We start from the raw sequence: 26,390 nt of genomic DNA on the forward strand, positions 1-26,390 counted from the left end.
CTACCTTATGAAGTAAATATAGTTGCTCATCAAGTTGCTAGTAGAGTTCTAGCAAAAGTACTTTCTTGAAAGTAAACATGGGAGTTGGGGTAGATTTCATAATACAATTCATCTCAATGTATTATATGTTACATGTGTCTGTGTTGGGCACCCTTTGTAGACTCAGACTTTGACTGGAAGTATTAATGAGTAATTATGTCACGATTAAAGTAGAGGGACATCCCTGGTGGTCCAGTAGTTAAGACTCTGAGCTTCCAATGCTAGGGGTGCAGATTTGATTCTTTCTTGGTCAGGGGACCAAAATCCCACATGTGCTGGTATGGTCAAAAATAAATAAACTGAGTTTAACATTTTTTAAAAAAAATATCAAAGTGGAAACCATAGAATACTCTTCTCCAGCACACAGATGTAAGATTTTTTGTTAAGAAGGCAAAGTTCTTTAATGTAGCATATATTAGACTACCTTAAGATTCCAGAGGGTCAGAGGGGGTGGTATTACTAGGGCAGTTTTGCTTAGGGAAATATTGAAGACTGAAAGAATCTTCTTTAGTAAATATTTATAAATATGTTCTGAGTGCTTTTCCCAGCTTTGTTTCCCAAAGAGCTAGAACCATGTCACTAATGATTTTATGATTATCTCTGATGCTGCTGTACTAATTGACTACTAGTTAAAATCAGATCATCTAGGGATAAAACTGTGAAGCAGTAAGATAGCTTAGGAGGAAATTGACAGACTCATGGAGAATCAACAAGGACAGCTATTAAGACCTAGTAGATACTGTAGAGCACATCAGTATTCTAAAGAATTCTGAAAGGTTTACCCTTTCAAGTCCCCTGAATTGCTTTCCATTTTTCTGATTTTCATAAAAAGTGTTAAAATATATGGAATTAAAGAAAAACACCAGTATTCTATGTTTGTGAAAGAACATAAAGAATATATCTGTAAAGTTTGGAGAGCAGCAACACTTGCATGCTCACCAGCTTGAGAAATAGAACATTACCAAATCTTTTTTTTTTTTCTTTTGATGTGGACCATTGTAAAGTCTGTATTGAATTCATTATAATACTGCTTCTGTTTTATATTTTGGTTTTTTGGCCGAGAGGCTTATGGAATCTTAGCTCCCCAACCAGGAGTCGAATCCATGCCCACTGGCCCAGCACTAGCAAACTTTTGAAGTCCTTTGTGTGTTCCTCCCCACTTGCATCCCTGCTGTCTTCCTATCCATAGGCCACCATTCATCTGAATTTGTGTTTACAACTCCCTAGCTCTCCTTTCTAATCTTACCACATAGGTGAGATTCACTAGGTATCTATCACTAAACAACAGAAGTAGAATTAATACCCTTTGTGTTTTTCTGACTTGCTTTTCTTAACCAACTTTCTTTGTAAGGTTGACCCTTGCTGATATGTAGGGCTACAGTTCACTTATTTTCAATACTGGGTAGTTTTTGTTTGATAGTAAAATTTTACCTGTCAGTGCACAGGTTGAATAGTAGATGGAACATATCTGGAGAAATGTAGTGAACACAAAGTAATTTTAATAAATTTCCCAGAATGCTTCAAAAACAAGAGGGAAAAAATGAAAGGAAGGTTAAGAAACAGAGAGAATAGAATGGGAAGTCCCAACAGAGGTCTAATGGGAATTCTAGAAAAGGGAAAAACAGAAAATGAGGGAGAATCAGTACTCACAGAAACAATGGTGAAAAATGCTCCAGACTTGATAAAGCCATAAATGTTTATATTCAGTCCTGAGCAGGATAAATTTAGTCTACATATAGATACAAAGTGGAGCTTCCCAGGTGACTGAGAGGTAAAGAATCCTGCAGGAACTTCAGGAGACGTGGGTTCAATCCCTGGATTGGGAAGACCCCCTGGAGGAGGAAATGGCAACCCACTCTAGTATTCTTGCTAGGATAATCCCACCGACAGAGGAGTCTGGCAGTATACAATCCATGGGGTCGCAGAGAGTCAGATACAGCTGAAGCAACAGAGCATGTATGCATGCATAACATAAATTACAAAACACCAAGATCAAAAAGAAAACCTTAAAATTAACTGTAGAGAAAAAAATTAGAGCTGTCAGAGGGATGGCAGACTGTAACAGACATAACAGTAGAAGCCGAAGACTACGCAAAAGTATCTTCAAAGTACTGAGGAAAAACAACTTTTCACTTAGAGTTCTGTATCCAGCTAAACTATTTCTCAAGAGTGGTGGCAAAATATACTTTCAAACAAAGACTTTGCTGATGGATAGGTCTTAGAAGGAAGTTGAACCAGGAAGAAAGGAGGGTTAGGGTTAGTAAATTGATGAATGTGAATAAGTAAGTTTTGACTATATAAGATCATAATGACTGATTTTGAGAGTATAAAACAAGGTAGAAGTGAAATGTTAGGTAAGAATAACAAGCTAAGAGGCAGATGATTTGTATGAAAATGTATAATATCTTTTATATTGTTCAGGAGAAGGGAACATGTGATTTTTAGTTTTAGTCATTTTTAAGTCTGGCATGCATATCTAAAATTTAGTAAAAGAATAGAGACAGAATGCAGCATTTGAACAGAACCATCTTTTAGGATTTTTAAATAGCTCAGCTGGAATTCTATCCCTTCCACTAGCTTTGTAGTAATGCTTTCTGAGGCCCATTTGACTTCACACCCCAGGATGTCTGGCTCTATGTGAGTGACAGCACCATTGTGGTTACCTGGGTCATTAAGATCTTTTGTGTATAGTTGTTCTGTGTATTTTTGCCATGTCTTCTTAATCTTTTCTGCTTCTGTTAGGTCCTTACCGTTTCTGTCCTTTATCGTGCCCATCCTTGTATGAAGTGTTCCCTTGATATTTCCAATTTTCTTGAAGAGATCTCTTGTCTTTCCCATTCTCTTGTTTTCCTCTACTTATTTGCATTGTTTATTGAAGAAGACCTTATCTCTCTTTGTTGTTCTCTGGAATTCCACATTTAGTTGGGTATATCTTTCCCTTTTCCTCCCTTGCTTTTTGCTTCTCCTCTTTTCTCAGCTGTTTGTAAAGCCTCCTCAGACAACCACTTTGCCTGCTCCCATTTCGTTTTCTTGGGGATGGTTTTGGTCACTGCCTCCTGTACAGTGTTAGGAAGCTCTGTCCATAGTTCTTCAGGCAATGTGTCTACCAGATCTAAGCCCTTGAATATATATGTCACTTAGTGTCTAAAAAAAACCACATAGAAATAGAATAAAAGAATTTCAATCCATTAGAAAATAGGAACAGAGCGGATGGAGAGGTGGGGGAAGCAGCAAAGGAAAAGTCTTGTTAAGTAGAAGTAAAAGTGAGTTAGTATACACCTTGGTAATAGCAATTAATATAAGTCATATAAATCTGCCAGTTAAAAGACAAAGGACACTGAATTTTTCAAAAATCTAATTATATGTTATTCACAAGAGATCAGTAAAAGAGAAGAGTGATGCTAGGATATAGTAGCCAAAATGAAGGTGCTATATTTATTTGACATCAGACAATGTGGATTTTAGGGCAAAGGCATTACTTGAGATAAAGAATGACAATGCACCATGATGAAAGGTTCAGTCTACCAACTGGATATAATTCTAAAATGATATATATGAAGTGACGTGACCTCAAAATATATAAAGCAGAGATTGACAGAATTACAAGGAGAAATTGACAGATCTATAGTCATAGTGGAAAATTTAAATAAACCTCTCCCATTAATTAGTAAGCATATAAGTGATATGAACAGCACAATAAGTTTGATATAGTAGATCTACATAGAACCATACATCTCCCAAATTAGAGAATACACATTCTCTTCAGGCATGTAAAATATTAATAAGAATCATGTACTAGACCACAAAAAAGCACATCTCATCAAATTCTCCAATGACTCTGTATCATACAGAATATACTTTTTTTATCCATATTGCAATGTAATTAATTTGAAAAGTTAAAAAATCCTTCCTATGAATAATTTATGAATCAAAGAAAACTCCTAATGGAAATCAGAAAATACTTAGATGCAATCAGCTTTTAAAACACTTTGTATCAGAAAACACTCAAATGGAGGGACATTCTACACCATGCCTGACCAATACTGTTCTAAACACTATATCAAAATTTAAAGATAGAGATAAAGCAGGATTTAGAGGTAAAATATTAGCTTTAAATGCATTTATCAGAAAAAAAGGAAAAAATTAATTAGTTAAGCATTTGCTTCAAATATTTGGAAAAAATAGAATAAATCCAAAGGAACAGAAGGAAGAAATAATAAAAAGAACTGATTTAGTGAACTATGAAATAATCAACAAAATAAAAAACTGATTTCTTGAAAACACTAATAACATATATAGAACTGATCAAATAAGAAAGAAAAGGAACAAATGAAATACTTGGAATGATAATGAGAACATACTGTGAAAAGTTTTATGCTGCTATGTTTGAAAACTTAAACAAAATGAAAAATTTTCCTGAAGGAACCAAGACTAACTGAGGTTAATTTTGAAGGAAATAAGAAGGGGAAGGAGAAGTATTCATTTTGTCAGATTTTATGATACTGTAAAATTTTAGTACAGCATGGTAAAGGCACAAGGCTAGACAAATTAAGGAAACACAGTACAGACCTTAAGAAGAGATTCGGATATTGTGAAAACCTTATATATGACTAAAGTAACATAAATTAGTGGGGGAAGGGACGAACTGTTCATTAAATGGTGCTGGGGAAATCGGCTAACCTTATGAATAAAAGATGAAAGTAGATCCGTATTTCATAGGATACCAAAAATAAATCCTAAGTAGATTAAAGAACCAAACATGAAAAACAAAATTTGAAAACTTTTAGGAGAAAATATAGGAAGATATCTTTATAAATTTGGGGTAGGAAAGAATTTATAAACATGAAAGGGAAAGCACAAATCACATAGAGGAAAAGATTAAATATTTCAACTCAATACATTAACCAAGAAGGGACTGACATCCCGCCAGTGAAGTGACTCATAGCCACAAGTACAATTCCGTTTGTGTGTGTGTGTGTGTGTGTGTGTGTGTAAATATATACATGTATATGTCTTATATGTTCCTTGAAGAAACTCTTACCTACATATACAAGAAGGCACCTTTGTTTGTAATCACAAAGAAAACAATGATAACAATCTAAATGTTCCTTTGGTATATTTATACATTGAAATATTTTATATACTTTATACCAGTGAACTAGATTTATCTCTCTATTGAATGTTCCTGCATCCTGGTTTACTGTTTATGGTAGATGTCAATATTGTTGACCACACATTCCCTTTCTTCTGCTCACATAGCAAGTTAGTTCTCTCCCACCTGCTTTGAAGTTAGGTAAGGCTCAGTGACTTGCCTTAGTCAACAAAATGTGAGCAAAGTGATGTGTATTGCTTTGGGGAGGAGTTTTAAGAGCCACCGCCCAGTTCACTCTCTTCTCACTGCTGCTGTGATTGAATAAGCACGCAAAAAAAAATCAGTGCAAAGCTTCCGTCACTAGGAAGCTGTGTAATGCAGTGCTGAGTTCCACCTTGCTGATCATCACTGAATGCATATTGTGGGTGAAAAGAAAATGTGTGCTGTTTAACCAACTGGGAGAATGGAGGCTGTCTTGTTACTGCAGCCTGAGCTACCCACAGTGATTTTATGTCAGCTCAGTTTACTGCGCATCTTGCGCCACTTCCTTTAGTTCTCTCTTCCAAACCACAGAATACTTCTCTCTGTGAGGTGGAAGTATCCTTACTAAGTCTCTAAATAGAGTCCCTTATTTCTTCTCCTTTCAAAGTCAGATGGGGGCTTTTCTCTAAGCCCCTCTCTGCTAGGAAACCATCCTCACAGATTATTTCACCAGCATTTTTACTTGTTGCTTTGGAGTTAAGCTTCATACTCAAGGGATTCATGGCCTGAAAACCCGTCCTCTCTCACTCCCTTCTTCCCTTTCTCTCTTCCTTATCTGTGGATGGCTGTCCTCATCTGCAGAGAGTACAGCAAGCAGTGAAGGTGTATGAGATGAGGGCTTGAGAACAGGCATGCCCAACTTTGGAAAGTGTATGCATTGCTTAGAAGGGACATGGAAGATGATTTACTCCCCATCACTATGCAGTTAGAAATGTTTTGGCATGATAGTAGTACTAGTCATCCTCTCTCTTTGCATAGAGTATAATATACTGAAAAGTACAGTGTATATCTAATAAGCAATTGTCTTGTTTTACAATCTACTTTAAAATTACATAAAGTAAGGTACATACTTGAATGCAAGTAGCTAAGGTTAATTGTAGATTTTGGTTAAATACATTAAATATTCTGAGGAAAATTCCAACACTAGTAAACGCACAAAAAAGGTTCCAGTGGACTTAAAAGACCCTTCATCTTTCACCATTCTCTTCTCAGTGTTTACAGAATCGACATCATTTTTGAACAGCTATCATTTAGTGGAAACCCTAGACTTTTATAAATGAACAGGTTGATGTAGACTTGAAACATATATAGAGACATGAAATCAAAACAGAACTGATGTTTCAAAATGCAGCAGTTCTTGAACAAAGAGATGAGCATATGTGTTGAAATGCTCAGGATAGTAAACAAACAAGGGAAACACATCATGGCTGAAGACAGCTGTATATTCTGAAAAGGGTTTGGTTTCATGCTCTGGATTGTTTTCCTACTTTATGAATTCTAAAATACTGAAAAATATATATATAAATATATATATAATATAATGCTTCTTTAAACAAATGTGCTACGTTTATTTTTTTTTTTTACAGTTAAATAGATTATAGTTTATTTATTTTTTTTGTTATGTGCTACATTTATTAAGTGAAATAAATATATACAGGTTCTAGGCCCCACTTCAGACTTCCCAACCTGGGGATCTGGCAAAGGGACTGGGAATCCCCAGGGAATCTGATGTTGAAGATTCCAATGGGATTTGAATATAGAACTTTCACAGAACTGGGGGAAACAGAGACTCTTGGAGGGCACAAAGAAAACCTTGTGTGAACCAGGGCCCAGGGGAAAGGAGCAGTGAGCCCCCAGGAGACTGAGCCACCCCTGCCTGTGAACATCTGAAAGTCTGCTGTCTGAAAGTCTGCTGTGTGGGTCGACAGTGGTCTGCCGTGGAGACAGGGTGCTGGCAGCGCAGTCCTGGGAGGTGTGTGCTGGCCTGAGTCCCCTTGAAGGCCTCCATTAGCCCTGCCACAGTGCCAGGACTGGGTTGTCTCAGGCCAAACAACTAACAGGGAGGGAGCACAGCCCTACCCAGCAGACAGTTGGATTAAAGGTTTACTGAGCATGGCTCTGCCAGCCAGAGTAAGACCCAGTAATCCCCACAGCCAGCCCCTCCCATCAGGAAGCTTGCATTAGCCTCTTACCTTCATCCATCAGAGGGCAGAGAGACAAAGTAAGAACTACAGTCCCACAGCCTCCAGAACAAAAACCACAATCACAGAAAGCTAACCAAAATGATCACATGGATCATAGCCTTGTCACAGTGGAGGGGCTTGTGTAACTCAGTGAAGCTTTAAGCCATGCTGTGCAGGGCCGCCCAACACGGATGGGTCATGGTGGAGAGTTGTGACAAAAATGTGGTCCACTGGAGAAGGGAATGGCAAACCACTTCAGTATTCTTGCCTCAAGAACCCCATAAACAGTATGAAAAAACAAAAAGACATGACACTGGAAGATGAACCCCCTAAGTCAGAATGTGTCCAATATGGTACTGGGCAAAAGCGGAGAAATAGCTCCAGGAAGAGGGCTGGGCCAAAACAGAAATGATGCCCAGTTGTGGATGTGTCTGGTGGTGAAAGTAAAGTCTGATGCTGTCAACAACAATATTGCACAGAAACCTGGAATGTTAGATCCGTGAATCAAATTAGATGTCATGCAGGAGATGGCAAGATTGAATGGAAACATCCTAGGAATCAGTGAATTTAAATGGATGAGAATGGGTGAATTTAATTCAGATGACCTACTGTGGGCAAGAATCCCTTAGAAGAAATGGAGTAGCTCTCATAGTCAGCAAAGGAGTCCAAAATGCAGTACTTGGTTGCAACCTCAAAAACAGCAGAATGATGTTGGTTCATTTCCAAGGTAAACCATTCAACATCAGAGTAATCCAAGACTGTGTCCCAACCACTCATGCTGAAGAAGCTGAAGTTGACTGGTTCTATGAAGCCCTACAAGACCTTCTAGAACTAACACCAAAAAAACAGATGTTCTTTTTATCATAGGGGATTGGGATGCAAAAGTAAGAAGTCAAGAGATACCTGGCGTGTAATAGGCAAGTTTGGCCTTAGAGTACGAAATGAAGCAGGGCAAAGGCTAACAGAGTTTTGTCAAGACAACACACTGCTCATAGCAAAGACCCTTTTTCAATAACACAAGAGACAACTCTACACAAGGACATCACCAAATGTTCCATACCAAAATCAGATTGATTATAATCTTTGCAGCTGAAGATGGAGAAGCTCTATACAGTCAGCAAAAACAAGACCTGGAGCTGACTGTGGCTCAGATCAGGAGCTCCTTATTGCAAAATTCAAGCTTAAATTGAAGAAAGTAGGGAAAACCACTAGGCCATTCAGCTATGACTTAAATCAAATCCCTGCTGATTATACAATGGAGATGAGGAATAGATTCAAGGGATTACATCTGGTAGATAGGGTGCCTAAAGAACTATGGACAGAGGTTCCTAACAGGAGGCAGTGACCAAAACCATCCCCAAGTAAAAGAAATATGAGAAAGCCAAAGTGGTTGTCTGAGGAGGCTTTACACAAAATAGCTGAGGAAAGAAGAGAAGCTAAAGGCAAAGGAGAAAGGGAAAGATGTACCCGAATGAATGCAGAGTTCCAGAGAACAAGAAGAGATAAGAAGTCCTTCTTCAGTGAACAATGCAAAGAAATAAAAGAAAATAATGGAATGGGAAAGACTAGACATCTCTTCAAGAAAATTGGAGGTATCAAGGGAACATTTCATGCAAGGATAGGCAAGATAAAGAACAGAAATGGTAAGGACCTAACAAAAGCAGAAAAGATTCAAAAGAGGTGGCAAGAATACACAGAAGAGTTGTACAAGAAATCCAGATAACCACAATGTTGTGGTCACTTACCTAGAGCCAGACATCCTGGAGTGTAAAGTCAAGTGGACCTTAGAAAGCATTACTATGAACAAAGCTAGTGGAAGTGATGGAATTCCAGCTGAGCTATTTAAAATCCTGAAAGATGGTGCTGTTAAAGTGCTCATTCAACATGTCAGCAAATTTTTTAAAAACTCAGCAGTGGTCACAGGACTGGAAAAGGTCAGCTTTCATTCCAGTCCCTAAGAAAGGCAATGCCAAACAATGTTCAAACTGCTGTACAACTGTGCTCATTTCACATCCTAGCAAGGTAATGCTAGGCTAAAAATCCTTCAAGCTAGGCTTCAGGAGTACTTGAATCGAGAACTTCCAGATGTACAAGCTGGGTTCAGAAAAGGCAGAGGAACCAGAGATCACAACATCTGTTGGATCATAGAGAAAGCAAGGGAATTCCAGAGAAACATCTACTTCTGCTTCATTGACTACGCTACAGCCTTTGACTGTGTAGATCACAACAAACTGTGGGAAATTCTTAAAGAAATGGGAATACCAAACCACCTTACCTGTCTCCTGAGAAACCTGTATGCAAGTCAAGAAGCAACAGTTAGAACCAGACATGAAACAACAAACTGGTTGGGAAAATTGGGAACAAAGTACATCAAGGCTGTATATTGTCATCCTGCTTATTTAACTCGTATGCAGAGTACATCATGCAAAATGCCAGGCTGGATGAATCACAAATGAGAGTCAAGATTGCCAGGAGAAATATCAACAACATCAGATATGTAGATGATACCACTCTAATAGCAGAAAGTGAAGAAGAACTAAAGAGCCTCTTGATAAGGGTGAAAGAGGAGAGTGAAAAAGCTGCCTTAAAATTCAGCATTCAAAAAACTAAAATCGTGGCATCCAGTCCCAACACTTCATGGCAAATAGATGGGGAAAAAATGGAAACAGTGACAGACTATTTTCTTGGGCTCCAGAATCACTGTAGACAGTGATTGCAGTCATGTAAGTAAAAGATGCTTCTCCCTTGAAAGAAACACTATGACAAACCTAGACAGCATATTAAAAAGCAGAGACATCACTTAGCCACAGTGGTCCATATCAGTTCAGTTCAGTCGCTCAGTCGTGTCTAACTCTTTGCCACCCTGTGAATCGCAGCACGCCAGGCCTCCCTGTCCATCACCAACTCCTGGAGTTTACCCAAACTTATGTCCATTGAGTTGGTGATGCCATCCAGCCACCTCATCCTCTGTCATCCCCTTCTTCTTCTGCCTTCAGTCTTTCCTAGCATCAGGGTCTTTTCAAATGAGTCAGCTCTTTGCATAGGTGGCCAAAGTATTGGAGCTTCAGCTTCAACATCAATCCTTCCAATGAACACCCAGGACTGATCTCCTTTAGGATGGACTGGTTGGATCTCCTTGCAGTCCAAGGGACTCTCAAGAGTCTTCTCCAACACCACAGTTCAAAAGCATCAATTCTTTGGCACTCAGCTTTCTTTATAGTCCAACTCTCACATCTATACATGACTACTGGAAAAACCATAGCCTTGACTAGACAGACCTTTGTCGGCAAAGTCATGTCTCTACTTTTTAATATACTATCTAGGTTGGCCATAACTTTCCTTCCAAGGAGTATGAGTCTTTTAATTTCCTGGCTATAGTCACCATTTGGTCCGTATATGTTTTTTCTAGTAGTTATATATGGATGTGAGAACTGGACCAAGCTGAGTCACAGAAAATTGATGCTTTCGAATTGTGATGCAAGGAGATCACACCAGTCAATTCTAAAGGAAATCAACCCTGAATATTCATTGGAAGGACTGATGCTGAAGCTGAAGCTCCAGTATTTTGGCCACCTAACGAGAATAGCCAGCTCACTGGAAAAGACCCTGATTTGGGGAAAGACTGAAGGCAGGAGGAGAAGGGGATGACAGAGGATGAGATGGTTGGATGGCATCACTGATTCAATGGACATGAGTTTGAGCAAACTCTGGGATATACTGAAGGACAGGGAAACCTGGAGTGCTGCAGTCCATAGGGTCGCAAAGAGTTGGACACAACTTAGCGACTGAACAACAATAAATATGAATAGTTTAGAGAATATTAATAAAACAAGTGCCCGTGTACCTATTGCCTCACTTGAGAATAGAATAAGACCAGAAGTTGAACCTCTTCCAAGATTTCATCTTGGAAATGAAATCAATTAATGTTTAGACACATTGGTAGGGGTCCCTCGAAGATTTCGTATTCCTCTTTCACATATAAGTGAGCATAAATTTTGTGTAATAATTCCCTAGATTTGCTTTTTATTTTACATTTATATATGTACCCCTAAACAAGTTGTATTTTTAGTTTTGCCATTTTAAAAAACTTTTTGTAAATGAAATCCTACACTGTTTTTCTGCACCTTGCTTTTTTCACTCAGCATTGCTTTTTGATTCATCCATTTGGATATAGCTGTGGTTTATTAATCTCAACCACTGTGTGGTTTCCCATTGTAGTAATATTTTGCAGTGTTTGTATCCATTCTATATTTTATAGGGTATCATGTTTCTTTATAATATTCTTTAGTGTTAATTGTCACATATGATTTGGTTTGTTTCAGCCTTAGGTTCAACTTTTTAAAAAACTGGCATGTGTTTTAAATGTGTTCATATATTGAGGTAGTCAGTATGCTCTAATTTTTGTTTTATCATTGATAATAATTAATTAATTTTGTTTGTAGCAAACTATTGGGGTATATTTGGCTTCTTGATGCTGAATCTTGTGTTGGATTCACAGTTCCCATGGAGAATGTTGCAACAATTGCTGATTGTGCCAGTGTGATTGAAGGAGTCAGTCGGAGCCGAAATGCCTTGCTGAATGGGGACACTAAGAACTATGACTGGGATTCTGGTTATACGTGTCATCAGCTAGGAAGTGGTGCGATTGTGGTTCAGCTGGCACAGCCCTACATGATCGGGTCAATACGGTAAGAAGATTCCCTTTCATTAATTACTTTTTAAATGGAAGACACATGTGCAAATTGTGTTTTGGTACATTGGTGATCCCAGTAACTTCAGTGAAGATCCTCCTATGTTCTTACCTCTAAATGTTGAGAGGAGGGGGTGGAAAGGGAGGGACAAACTTATACAAGGTGCTTGTTTGGATTTTCTGATGGTGAGATGCCACAAAATTAGGCTAGGCTAGATGCAACTTGTGGAGTGAAAGGACTAGGTCTCTCCCTGGATATGGCTTACCTTTGACTCATGTCTCAGTTTGTTCTGGTTAGGGACTTACAGGATAATGTCCAAAGAGGCTATATGGAATCAAAACTCATTTTCAACTCTAGTAAATGACTTTAAATATGAACCAAACATATCTGAGCATGAAACCTGGTACTAAAAGACCTTTTTAATAATCTTCATGTCTGGACTTTTGGTTGTTGTTTTCATTTTGTTTTGGTTTGCCTTAAGAAGGGAACTTGAATCCAATATTGCTTGGTTGTAGGATCATGTGATTTTTAAAATATAAGACTGGTGACATCCCCCAGAGGATATACTTTAGTTCAAGAGCCATCTGGATCTTGAATAGGCTTCCCTTTTTTTTTTAAGTTCTAAGAGGTCTCTGAAAGATTAATGTTGTGTGTGTCTGTGTGTGTGTGTATACACACACACAATATTAATATACATATTAGTATATATATAAAACATAAGAATATTTTACACTGTATCTTAACCTTCCAGAGGTGGAGATGTTGGTGAAACGTGACTGCCTTCCCCCACATTGTTCTCCGCCACAGTTGCCTTATGGTTTCCTGTTCTCATTTTATTTTAAAGTTAAAATTTTGTAATGAAAGAAATAACACAAAAAATAAGATATTGTTGTTGTTCAGTCGCCCAGTCGTATCTGACTCTTTGTGACCCCATGGACTGCTGCACGCCAGGCCTCCCTGTCCCTCACATCTCTCAAAGTTTGCCCAAGCTGGTGTTCATTGCATCAGTGTGGCCATCCAGCCATCTCACCCTCTGACTCCTTCTTCACCTTCTGTCCTCAGTCTTTCCCAGCATCAGGGACTTTTCCAATGATTCAGCCATTCACATCAGATGACCTAAATACTGGAGCTTCAGCTTTACCATCAGTCCTTCCAATGAGTATTCAGGGTTGATTTCCCTTAAGATAGACTGGTTTGATCTCCTTGCTGTCCAGGGGACTTTCAGGAGTCTTCTCCAGTACCACAGTTCAAAGGCGTTAATTCTTCAGCACTCTGCCTTCTTGACTGTCCAGTTCACACAACCATATGTGGCCACTGGGAAGACCATAGCCTTGACTGTACAGATCTTTGTCATCAGAGTAATGTTTCTGCTTTTCAACACACTGTCTAGATTTGTCATAGCTTTCTTGCCATGAAGCAGTTGCCTTCTGATTTCATGGCTGCAGAGTCCAAGAAGAGGAAATCTGTCACTACTTCTACCTTTTCCCCTTCTATTTAGCATGAAGTAATGGGGCCAAATGCCCCCCTTTTAATATTTAGTTTTAAGCAAGCTCTTTCACTCTCTACCTTTACCCTCATCAAGAGGCTCTTGAGTTCCTGCTTGCTTCCTGCCATTAGAGTGGTATCATCTGCATATCTGAGGTGTCTGATATTTCTCCTGCCCATCTTGATTCCAGCTTGTAACTCATCCAGCCTGGCATATCTCATGATGTACTCAGCTTATAGGTTAGACAAGTGGGGTGACAGCAGTCACCCCTGTTGTACTTCTTTTTCAACCTGAACCAATCAGTTGTTCCATACAGGGTTCCAACTGTTGCTTCTTGACCCACATACAGGTTTCTCAGGAGACAGGTAAGATGTTCTGGTATTCCCATCTCTTTAAGAGCGTTCCACAGTTTCTTATGTTCCACACGGTCAGAGGCTTTAGCCTAGTCAGTGAAACAGAGGAAGATGTTTTTCTGGAATCCCCTTGCTTTCTCTATGATCCAGCAAATGTTGGCAATTTGATCTCTGGTTCCTATTCCTTTTCTAAACCCAGCTTGGACATCTGGAAGTTCTTGATTTGCATAATACTGAAGCCTGGCATGCAAGATTTTAAGCATGACCTTACTAGCATGGGAAATGAGTGCAACTGTCCAATGGTTAGCACATTCTGTAGTACTACCCTTCTTGGGAATCGAGATGAGGATTGACCTTTCCCAGTCCTGTGGCCACTGCTGGGTCTTCCAGATTTGCTGACATAGTGAATGCAGCATGTTGATGGCATCATCCTTTAGGGTTTTGAATAGTTCTACTGGAATTCCATCATATCCACTAGCTTTATTAACAGCAGTGCTTCCTAAGGCCCAGTTGACTTCACGCTCCAGAATGTCTGGCTCTGAGTGACTGACCACACCATCGTAGTAATCTGTTTCATTAAGATCTTTTTCGTACAGTTCTTCCATGTATTCTTTCCGTCTCTTCTTGACCTCTTCAGTGTCTACTAGGTCTTTACCGTTTCTGTCCCTTATTGTGCCCATCTTTCAGGGAAACGTTCCCAGTTATCTTACTGTTTCCTGTTCTCATTTTAAAATTAGCATTTGTAAAGAAAGAAACAGCACAAAAAATAAGGTAGTAGGATTCTAATAGGCAAAGGTTTATTGATGTTCAGGCTAATAAGTACAGAAGTTAAGTCTGCTTGTCGATTCCTGAGGTACACTGACAATTGATGCTTAATTTCTTGGAGAATTCATTCTGTTAATTTCTTCATTTAAATTGTAAGCCTCCTTTCATAAAGGGTCATGTACAGGCTGAGTACTCTGGGCAACAAATCACAGATAGAAAAGCTGTGAATTTGTCCTGCAGGCCCAAGAGCTCACATTGTGCTTCAGAAGGGGGAGGAGACAGGCCACATTCAGTCTGGACAAAATAGAAGTACAAATAAACTTCTCAGCAAACAACACCCCCTCCTTCCTTTTTCTCAGCTTCATGCATTAACTAAAGTAATCATGAGCCACCTATTTAATAAGTCATTCTAGAATCCTTGTCATAAATGGTGTGAAACTTATCTGCATATTTCCCATTACAATCTTTTCCTCTGTACTTTTAAAAATCTGGAAAACAGTTGTCCTTCTCTTGTTAGTCTCCACAGTTTCTTGAAGATTACCAATCGTGTCTCTGAGATTACATCTGCAATTTCTTTCAGCAGGCTTGTTGTGTAACTCATCTGACCAGGAGACTTGAAATCATTTAAATTGACTGGATACTCTCTCTCTTTCATTTCACTATTTGGGACTTCAGTTTTCTCTTTATTATGTTTGTTCTGCCATTTCTAATTTGAAGACCCGTCTTTTTGCCAACGAAGATAGAAGCAAACTGGCTGCTTAGCAGCTCTGCCCATTCTCTTTTAATGTTCCCTGTATTCTGTCTGCTTACCTGGTACCACACATCTCCCTGCCGCCTAACACTGGTCCATGTGCATCTGAAAGCAAATGTCAGAAATGGAGTCCCATTCTTCTCCTCTTTCCCTGTTCAGGTTGCCTCATACTGTGATTTTCTCATCTCATCTGGTATATCCCACCCAACCATCCATCCACTGAGCCAAAAACATAGGAATCTTCTGGATTCCTTCCTTTCCCTCACCTCCCCCACAAAACAATCAGCTGTCAATACCAGCTCCTGTATATCTCACAGATCCTTCCTGTCTTCCCCACCCCAACTGCCATCACCGTAGCTGCACCTTTGTAAGTTCTCTTCTCTATCTAGCTCTCCCTTCCCTACCTGCAACCACCTCCCACACCATTAACACAAGTCTGATGTGGTCCTGCCCCTTCCTCAGAGGATTCATGGCTGTTATTTGCCTTCAGGAGAAAGTTCAGACAAAGGCATTAAGAATTGTAGCTCCCTTCTGTCTGCGCAGCCTGTCTCCTGCCTCTCTTCCCACCCCCACACGTAATATCTCAGCCTGTCCAGCTACTTGCAGTTTTGCACGCCACCCTCTCTTTTTCTCCAGTTCTTTGAACATGCTCTTCTCATTGCGTGTGTATCTCACTGTCTTCTCATCACTTCTTCTTACCTGGCTCTGTGACCCCTTTAAGACTTCACTCCTTTGGGAATGCGTCCCTAACCTTCTGCCATCCCCTGGGCTGCTTCAGACATCCCTAGTCAGTGCATTCTGTGTGTAATTCCTCCCAGGGCATTTGTCATGTCTGTATTATAATTGTTCACTTACTGCCTCCTCCCAGTCTCATCTGATATATAAAGCCTGTGGCAACTCAGAGTAAGTGTTTCTTGACAAATTGAATGTGCAGATGAGGTAGTCCATCAACAAAAAAGGAGGATTATAGCAGATATCGTGGGAGATCTAGAATTTTAGATCCAGCAGGGACTTCATGAGGTTGTTGCCAAGGTGACAACTCAGAGAGAGACAGACAGGCTTTTTGTGTGGCAAGGCTACCTTGGCTTCTAGCTCTACTCAAAGAATCACAGATGTTGAATCTAACTCCAGAAAAAGGTGTCACTGGAGCTTAAGAGAGACATGAGAGAACAGTCCCATTTGGTTTTCTTTAAAAGTGAAATGAAAATGGTTCTCCCAAACAATTTTTCTTTTCCTGACTCAGAGGGAGTTGGTGAACATGAGTACAACCGAAGGCAGAATTGTGTATCTCAGCACTGTGTGAAGCCTCCATTGTCCTTAAGCCCGGCTATTGCTTTTGCAGAGAGAAAATCCATGCAATTGAAGCCCCAAGTAACTGGCTGAACACTCAAAGAGACACGTCTCTAGGAAACTAACATTATGTTGTCAGGAACTGCATTTACCTCTTCTGTGACATGATCAAGAAGAGGAAAGGGAGAAGGATTTCTCCATTGCCAATGCCTGTGGGCAACGGTGGATATCTTGGCAGGCCATGGTTAGCAGCATCTGATGTGTCCAGATAGCTGCTTATTGACAAATGACAGGTTGATCAGATCAGACCTTTGACCCCCGGCTTCTGCTGTCGGTGATGACTCGGTTGCTCTCCTAGTCAATGTGTCCACAGAAGCCCAGTGATTCTCAATCACACCTAAAGGGAGAGCATTCCAAAGCTGGGTGACCAGCATTTTCTCCAGCCAAGAGGGAGGAGTCTGGCAGTCCTGGAACCTCTTCCTCTGGGGGTCCAATTACATGGTACACTAACTGTAAAATTTCAGGTTTCTTTGGCGATGGTGAACACAGAGGCAAAGGTCTCAAACATGGGTTATCTTGATCATTGCATTCTTTATTCCTAAGAAAGGACAGAGTTACTGCATGGATAAGATTTCTCTTGCTCGTGTGTTTTCATCCATATATGCTGTTTCTTCCTTTCCTGAGGGTTTCCACTGTAGCTGGGTAGACAAGCAGAGCTTCTTTCTTGGCAGACAGTGACCAAGGCTACCCACCATCTGTGAGACCCTAATCCTGCTAGTGCATCTGCTACAGTAAGTACACTTGTGAGTCCTGAAAAGGCAGACCTGGAAACGTGATCTCTAATTGTCTCCTGCCTCCATTTTCTTTCATTCGCTCAACAAACATTTATTGAGCCTTGTACTCTGTGCCAGGCACTGTTTAAGCCCTGGAGATACAGCACTGAATACAGAAAACAAACATCAGTGCTCTCGCAGAACTGACGGTCTTGTTGCGGGGAGGCAGGCAGTGGTGGATAACCAGTAAACAGCACTATTTGTAATGTGTCAGATATTTCAGAGATGGAACCATCAGGAGGGAAGACTTGGATGTGGAGATAGTGCAGTTTTAGATTGGGTGGTCGGGGAGGCCTCACCTTGCAGAACCGGAAGGCTGGGAAGGCAAGCCACTTGGGGACCGGGGGATGAGCCTCACAGGCAGAATGCCAGGGCCCTGCGGCAAGCATGTGAGCGCAGAACAGGCGAGGCAGGTTCAGGAGCGGCAGAGAGGCCAGGGTGACTGGAGCAGAGTGACGGAGGGAGAGCCACAGGCGAGGGGCGGAAGGGGGTGTTCAGGGTGGCAGCCCTGAGATGTCTTGTCACTGTTTCTGTTAATATGTTCAGTCACCAGCTCCCAGAACCATTCCACCTGCCGCCATAAACCCATCCCAGTGTTTGTTAGCACTGTTAGAGGAGAGGTTTCTTCACTGAGCAGGGGAGGGCAGAGCTGGGGAGCCCTCATGCCTTTAGCCCAGGAAAGAAACAGGAGGCTAGGACGCCTTGAGTTTATATGAAACTTTATCCCCATCCTTGGCATTTATCTCTCATCCCCAAGAGCCAGAGCAGGCAGTTTAACTTGGAAATAAAGGTGTTTGTCTTTGTTGTTGCTAGGTTTACAGGCACAACGAAAGTTATTCATTTTGAGAGGAAATGAGAGAAATTGCCTGGAATGTGCCTTAAAAGTGGGTAACTGAGTAGTAATTATATCATTTTCATGCCATTTTAAAAACATTAAGATTTAAATAACAGGAAATCTTCAGAGGCCTGACCGCATAAAAAAACTAAGGTAGAGTCATAGTAACTAACCAAATCTACCTGACGTCTTATAGTCCCTCTGTTGCCTAAGGTTAAAACTTACTGTCTTTCTGCTTGCTAATCATGATGCCCTTCTAAGTGTTTTGAGGTTAGTATTAGAAATCACATATGCTGCACATTAAGCATGCCTGTCGCCCAATCTTTTTCAGCTAATAAATGACAGCACTTTGTTTGAAACCCTAATTATAAGATAGTCAATTAAATTAACAATTCTTACATTAGCTTGAAAATGATGGTTTTGTAATTGATATGAGCAATACTGTAAGTAAAATACCCATAATGCTTTAACTAACCTAATTGTGAGTAAGTAGGCTGTTGAAAGATTGAAACAGCACAGATAGATGAAGCTAAATAAACCCACAGCCTTCCTGGGTGTTATGAGGATTAAGGAGTTAATGACACAAAAATATTTTGAGTTCCTCAGTTGGAAAATGTTATATGAATATAGTATGTTAGAACAAAATGAATCTAGCCCAAAGTATGTTCTTGGTGGATAGTCATAATCTCTTTAGTTTGTGGGAATGAGTCTTTTACTTTGCAATAGGGGAAAAAAACAAAAACAAAAAACAATTCTGCCACTTAAAAAGTTAATCTGCCACAGAACTTCTGAACCACAAATTAGTTCATGCCTTGCAGTTATTAAGCATGGATAAAACAAAACAATAGCAAGTTGATCCTTGAAAAAAACACCTAGATATGCCACTGTGGTCCTTATTCATCCCAGCATATTTTTCCTTCCTTTTGAGCTTTTAAGTCCATGCTCAGTTCAACTGGCCTTTCACTGTTGTGTGACTGCAGTCATTCCGGGTTATCTATTTAGGCTATAAATTAGAAATCCAATTTCTTACTGCAATTTTTTCCTTCTTACCGCTGCTGACCACCCCACCAAACTATTGCTCATCCACTTCCCTCCCACAGGACAGGCACAGAAAAAAAGAAGAACCACAAACCATACCATTTTTGCCCCTTTCAGTAGCTCCAAATGAACGCCTAGTGCAATAAGGGTAGGGAGAAAAATTAAACCAATGACTCAAGTGATACTTTATAGTTATATGACTATTTTCTACATGTGTGCTGCCCTCAAGTTCTCATAGTCCCACAGATAATCTCAAGTTGAAGATAGTGATTGTAGTGTTGAGATGAACTTGGGTCTTTGCAGCAATTTCCAAGTGCCTGGTAGAGTACTCCATGCTGTGAGTACTCAATAAACACTCGTTGACTAAGCTGACAACATAGTATGTTAGTGCAGCTAAAGGGAGTCCTATCTATCAACTAAATTGGACGTCATATTTGCTCAGTGTGTCTGTTCTAAGCATATGTGAGGGAACTGCTAAAGATCTGGCATCTCCCGCAGATGACTAAGATGAAGCTCTGGTGTTAGGCGCTGACATGAGCACAGGTACGGACGGCTGCCTCGCGTTTCACGCTGCTTCCATTTCATTCTGTCTGAGTGCTACGCAGGCGAGCATACTTTTATTTACATTAGGAAAACCTTCTTTGTGACCTAGAGAGCTAAAAATTTCCTTTTTATGGTCTAAAGAATACAACAAACATCTAAAAATATGACTCTTCTGGCTTGGATTAAGATTGCCTATAATTCTAGTCAGAATGGGAAAGATATTTTACAAAATTTGCTTCATATCAGTCATGCTGAATGTCATCTGTCACAGCCCTGAACCAAAGAATTCTTCCTTGTCTTGCTGATCCATGATTTATTTACCAAACGTTGTTTCTCTCACAGCCTATCTGCATTGCACTAAAGTCTTCAAATACCACCCTCAGACCTCAGAACTCTGATTCCCAGAACAATTGTTGAATAAAAAATTTTATCTGTGGTTCCCAGTAGATGTTAGAGTCTGAACCGTGTGAACACTAAGGGGACCAGAAATCCTGGAGCCTAGAAACGATAGCAGAGTTTGGGGGAACAGTAAATACGTCTCAGCTAGATTCATCCTAGAGGTATTTCAAGACCAGAAAATATTACTATGGCAACTCAGTTGCTTGTTAAAAATACAAGAAGGGGACTAGAATTCAGATATTCTTTGGAAAAACAGGAAAGGTTAAATCCTCCCCCCAAAAAGTGTGTGTATGTGTGTTTATATTTGATTTATCTTACATGTCAACCATTTATCTCCCTTGTGCAATTAGAGAACTTGACAACTAGTCATCATAAACTATAGCTGAATACATGAAAAGAAAAATCCTTTCAGTTTTCAAAGATTAACCCATCAAGAAGACATTTTTACAGAGGATATCAACCCCATTGGACCCAGTATTTTATGTGCAAATATATGTTTAGTAATTATCCAGAATTGTTATTTGAGACCCCTCTAAAACAAATACTTTACCAGTAGTGCTTTAAACAATCATTTTAATAACTGGAACCGTTCACCTTGGAAGATCAAATGAAGGGAAAGCATCAACCTACTCCTTCTGTGGTTTGCGTCTGGCGATCTTTTAAAGGCTGCTTCCCACAGGATTGGGCATGCGGGGTCACAGAAATGTGGCTGTTCTCATGAAGGCTAGCAGAAGTACAGGGCTTTCAGCAAACTGACCAGAATTTCTACAAATTTAATACATCGAACTGCTCAAATCTGTCTTTTGAGTATTAAGTAAATGAAGCTGTTTTGAAATCTGATGAAGGATCACCTTCATTTAAGAAATTACTCCTTGAATTAATATAACACAGTAATCTATCTTTTAAAACCTTCAGTCGTCAGGTACTCTCAAATCAGATTTCCCAGCCACCACCAGGAGCACAAATTTGTCACCTTATGAAGATGCTTTGGGTGATCTCGGTAGCACCTGGTGTCTGTCTGTCTCTACCCCCCCCCCTCAACTTTACGCTTTGTAACCTGGTAACCACAGAAGCACTGGACCATAACATCCTTTTATCTCTGGTTAGGAACAAGCAGAAGCATAGAGATCAAGAACAGCTGTTCCACCTCCCCATCTTCTCCATCCATCCACATCCATTGTGCATCCTTCTCTTAAAAAGAGTGATTATGATGACAGGCTGGTTGGTGTCCTTACAGAACTGCTTTCAGCAACTCGCCTGGACACTCAGGGCCTTAGGTGGGGCTAAGAAATCTTTTTTTTTTTCCCCTGCTGTGTTAGGTTTCATGGGGTTTCAAAGAGTCAGACAGGACTGAGCAACTGAACTGAACTACCTCTTTCAACAATGTATCAGATTCAGTATAAGGGCTATTGGTTACATAGATAAATGCAGAGTGTGCTTTTTCTTCTGCCTGGATTTTCTTTCCTGTGCCCTTAAGAGCAAGTGGTAAGGATCCTCTTTCTTCCTTTTACCTTATGATGTCTGAAACGATGTCCCTCAATGATTATGACATTACCAGCCTTGCCGCATTATCCTTTTACTGTAACCAAATACCAGTCAAGACTGTTTCGATTTTCCATACAATTTAATGGTCCTTTTAGTTGTTGTGTCTTTCAGTAGCTCTGGAGGTTTAGCTGCTTCAGTGTCTCCATTTAAAATGTGGAGAGACTGCAGTATAACTTGAGATACTTTTCTTTTCTCCACCATGAACATGGCAATTACAATTTTTTTCCACAATCCTACAGAGCCTCTATGGCCTTAAAAAGAAATTGAGAGAAGGCATTGTATCTTCTTGTTCAGCCCACCCTCATTTCCTGAGGTAAATTATAGAAATTTTTTCGTTAAATGTTGTGGCTCAGACTTGACAACATTTATTTTTATTCCTAGCCCTTGTGTGCTCCAAAGAAGCTTGCATTTGGCTTCAAATTACAAAGAAACTGATTAAGAAAGACTGTTTATTTATTTATGGCTGCACCATGCTGCTTGTGGGATCTTAGTTCCCGGACCAAGGATTGAACCTGGGCTTAGCAGTGGAAATGTGGCATACTAACCACTGGACCACCAGCGAATTCCCGAGAAAGACTTTTTTTAAATGTTTGCTTTTTAAAAATTATTTGGTTTTGTTTTGCTTTTGTTTATCTGTTTGGTTCTCACATAAAAAGTATATGGGTGGGTGGCTGCTAGTATTGGTTCTGCAGTTCAGTGAGCTTTTTGATTATCTTGGTCTTTTCCCATTGTGTTTTTGCCTCAGAGAAACAAGACAGCTGCTATAACTTTAACTACCACGTTTGCATTTAGGCAGGAAGGAGAAGAACAAAAGGAAACATAAACTTTTAAGTGTAGAGAACCCTGACAGTCATGTCTGTCTCTTTTTATTAGGAAAAGCCAAAGCTTTATTTGAAACCCCACCTAGCCAACTTCCACTTAGTTATTAGATAGAACTGTCATGCCATCAGCCCTAGCACAGCTGGCAAGAAGTTGAGGGTCATAGCAAGGAGCTGGCTCATCCAGTCAACAACTCTGCCGCAGACCCCTACCTCCTGCTTGACTTTTCACATCTGCTTTGGTATTTTTATAAATCTCCATATTTCATATGCTTGGTTATTTAAAAAAAAAAAACAGCTTTATTGAGATATTCATATAATGTATAATTTGCCCATTTAAAGTATATAATTCAGTATTTTTTTTTTCCTATTTACTTTTTAAAATGCCCACAGCTTCTGGATGTATCTAAAACAGTAAATATGATAATTTTACTTTATATTATTCTCAGTTTCAGAAATGTTCTGTAAATAAAAAGCCTATATCTGCTTACTGGGTAATTCTCATCCAAAATGAGAAGCATTACTGCTTATGTATATTTGATTTCTTATTCATGAAATTTACCTCTTGGAAAAAACTAAGTTTCTGTTACAAACTATTACCAGCATTTAATTTACTGCAATTGGTCTTCATGTTTTACCAGCACAGTGAAAGTGGATGTAGCTAATAAAATTTGGGAAGCAGGCAAGATCCTAAGTGCCCTCAAAAGGAAAATACATTTTATTTGGTGTGGTTTTATTCTAGCTAAGTGTATTTTAAACATTTCTGAATTTTTTTAAAAGTTGGCAGTCTATATGGAATCTGTTAACCAGACATATTTGATTAACCAAAATACCTGTTTACCTATACCTCAGGTTAGAGAGACTTGACTTTTTTTCTGTACATATAAAATTCTAATACCAGAACTTCACTGCATATCCATATTATTTTGTAATGGTAGATTAATTATGTCAAAAGTCCTGCTAGAGATAACATTTTCAGTTTTTAACATCTGGAGTTTAAACAGTCACACCCATCAGCCCTAGAGTGAAAAGATACATTAAAAGACCTCTGACTTTCCAAGGGAATATTGGACAATAACTGTCTTATCACATCCAGTCTTCTTCTAAGTTCTTGGAATGTGGTATTTGTAAGATTACAGTGAATATTTCTGGTTTTTGGAACTTTTGAAATGAGAAGTACAGTAAGTAGAGAGTGGTTGTAGCAATACTACAATTCTGTCTTGGGAGAAAAAATTAAAATACCCTCTTCTTTCCCTACCATGGTTTCTTGTGCCTTCCCCATCCCCGTTTTACTCCTCCCCCAAGTGGCGGTCTTAGTCAGAGCCTGTAGTCCCTTTCCAGGGGAAACACTGATCAGATGTGTGAGTTTGTAGGAGTGAGAGGGGCCGCAGTTCAGCGGAAGCACTGCTTGTGTCTCTTGTCTTCCCCTGGGTCCTGAGTGGCATGGCCAGGGCTAATTCTGCTAATCTGTCTCTCCTCTCTGTTCCTACCTCTTCCCCTCTCTCTCTCCTCTCCTCTATCTTCACAACAAGCAGACACAATCTTTCTTCTCCTTGGACTTTCTTATTTCCTTTTTTATCTTTTAGGGTGGACAGGGTAAGGTTACTACCTCAGCCCAGGGATAGTTCAGGGCTAGGCAGCGGGGGACCATGATCTGTGCTGTACCCACTCTGCCTCAGTGGTACTGGAAGGTGTATTAAGTTGATCCGTCCTCCATTTGGAAGTGGTAAGAAGCAAGTTTTGTGAGTGGAAGAAGGGACAGAACAGACCTCCTAACTTGCTTTGGATGAAGCTATTTAGGCATAACCAACTTGAGTATGCCATGCCGTGTCTTACATCTCTTGCATTAGAGTTTGGGGCCAAAATTCTACTAGCAATAAAGTGTCCCTTTGCTTTCCACTTGCTGAGACTTTCCTTGGTGGGTGCTTACCTCAAGAACTTTGTGGGAGAGGGTAGTTGTGGTCTAAGATAATAGATCTTGTTCCTAAGTCCCTTAGGCATATATCCTTTAATTGTCCCCTAATGTCTAACGCAAGCCCTTGTCAACTTTTTTCTCAATATCTAACTTTCTGTAATCACTTCATCTCTGAGGATTAAAGTTGTGTTCCAGCTCTTTTCCACCCTATGGAGTATAGCCCACCAGGCTCTTCTGTCCGTGGAATTCTCCCAAGTCAGAATATTGGAGTGGGTAGGCATTCCCTTCTCCAGGGGATCTTCCTGACCCAAGGATCAAACTCAGGTTCGATCTGCATTTCAGGAAGCTTCTTTACCATCTGAGCCACCAGGGAAGCTGAATAATAAAGCATCTATAACCAAATAGTATCCTTATTATGAAGTTCATAATAGTCCTGTTAGAAATAGATAAAGCATTATCTATAAAGAATTGTTTGAGAATTAACAGTAACCCAGTGAATAATATCTTGTGATAATAGCATTCTTGGTAGAAAAGTAAATTGCTTTGTCATGATTGTGTTTGCTGTAGTGGGATTTTAGCTGTGTATTTTAGTCTCAGAGAAATGTAAAGAATTTATGGATATTATTTGGAACTTTTGGGGAAGATCATTGAAATAGAGCCCATCCCTTTAAAATTAGAGAGTCCCTTGGACTACTGGGAGATCCAACCAGTCCATCCTAAAGGAAATCAGTCCTGAATATTCATTGGAAGGACTTGATGCTGAAGCTGAAGCTCCAATACTTTGGCCACCTGATGGGAAGAACTGACTCATTGGAAAAGACCCTGCTGCTGGGAAAGACTGAAGGCAGGAGGAGAAGGGGACGACAGTGGATGGGATGGTTGGATGGCATCACTGACTCAATGGACATGTCTGAGTAAGCTCTGGGAGTTGGCGGTGAACAGGGAAGCCTGGCGTGCTGCAGTCCATGGAGTCGCAAACAGTCAGACATGACTGAGTGACTGAAGTGAACTGATTTTAAATTATTTTCATTAAAGATTCCAAATGAGTAGCTGTGTTAAAACACTAAGCACTATGAGGCTTTTATTGTTCTGTGGTCATAGACTGCCCTGGTCAGCTATCTTGTAAGATGTTTTTTATAATCCCAGTAGACAGCACTGGAGAGATAGCAAGGGGATAGAACCTTACAGATTCATATTCTCCGGGTGACTGATAAACAGCCCTGTCTGTCTAATTGGTGTGGTTTAGTCTGTGGTGTCATCTTCCTGAGATAATAGTGTTTTACTGCTGTCATATTAACTGCCTTATTGTTGACCATATAACTTTTGTGTGTTACCTATTGACTTTAATGCTCAAAATCCTCCAAGCCAGTCTTCAACAGTACATGAACTGTGAACTTCCAGATGTTCAAGCTAGATTTAGAAAAGGCAGAGGAACCAGAGATCAAATTGCCAACATCCACTGGATCATCGATAAAGTATGAGAGTTCCAGAAAAACATCTACTTCTGCTTTATCGACTACATCGAAGCCTTTGACTGTGTGGATCACAACAAATGGTGGAAAATTCTTCAAGAGATGGAAATATCAGACCACCTGACCTGCCTCCTGAGAAATCTGTATGCAGGTCAAGAAGCAACAGTTAGAACTGGAAATGGGACAACAAACTGGTTCCACATCAGGAAAGGAGTATGTCAAGGCTGTATATTGTCACCCTGCTTATTTAACTTATTTAACATCATGTGAAATGCCAGAGAAATATCAATAACCTCAGAT

At 39.9% G+C, this 26,390-nt stretch overlaps 1 protein-coding gene across 1 annotated transcript in view; it reads left to right on the top strand.

Annotated features, from left to right (window-relative positions):
- Window positions 1–26,390, top strand: part of BTBD9 (BTB domain containing 9) — a 404,236-nt gene that overhangs the window by 290,599 nt on the left and 87,247 nt on the right. The window contains exon 8 of the mRNA XM_040249776.1: window positions 11,855–12,044. Coding sequence (XP_040105710.1) covers window positions 11,855–12,044 — 190 coding nt within the window. The remainder of the gene's footprint in view (window positions 1–11,854; window positions 12,045–26,390) is intronic.

The sequence above is a fragment of the Oryx dammah genome, unplaced genomic scaffold, assembly GCF_014754425.2.
Source record: "Oryx dammah isolate SB20612 unplaced genomic scaffold, SCBI_Odam_1.1 HiC_scaffold_11, whole genome shotgun sequence".
In the NCBI taxonomy this organism is placed as follows: Eukaryota; Metazoa; Chordata; class Mammalia; order Artiodactyla; family Bovidae; genus Oryx; species Oryx dammah.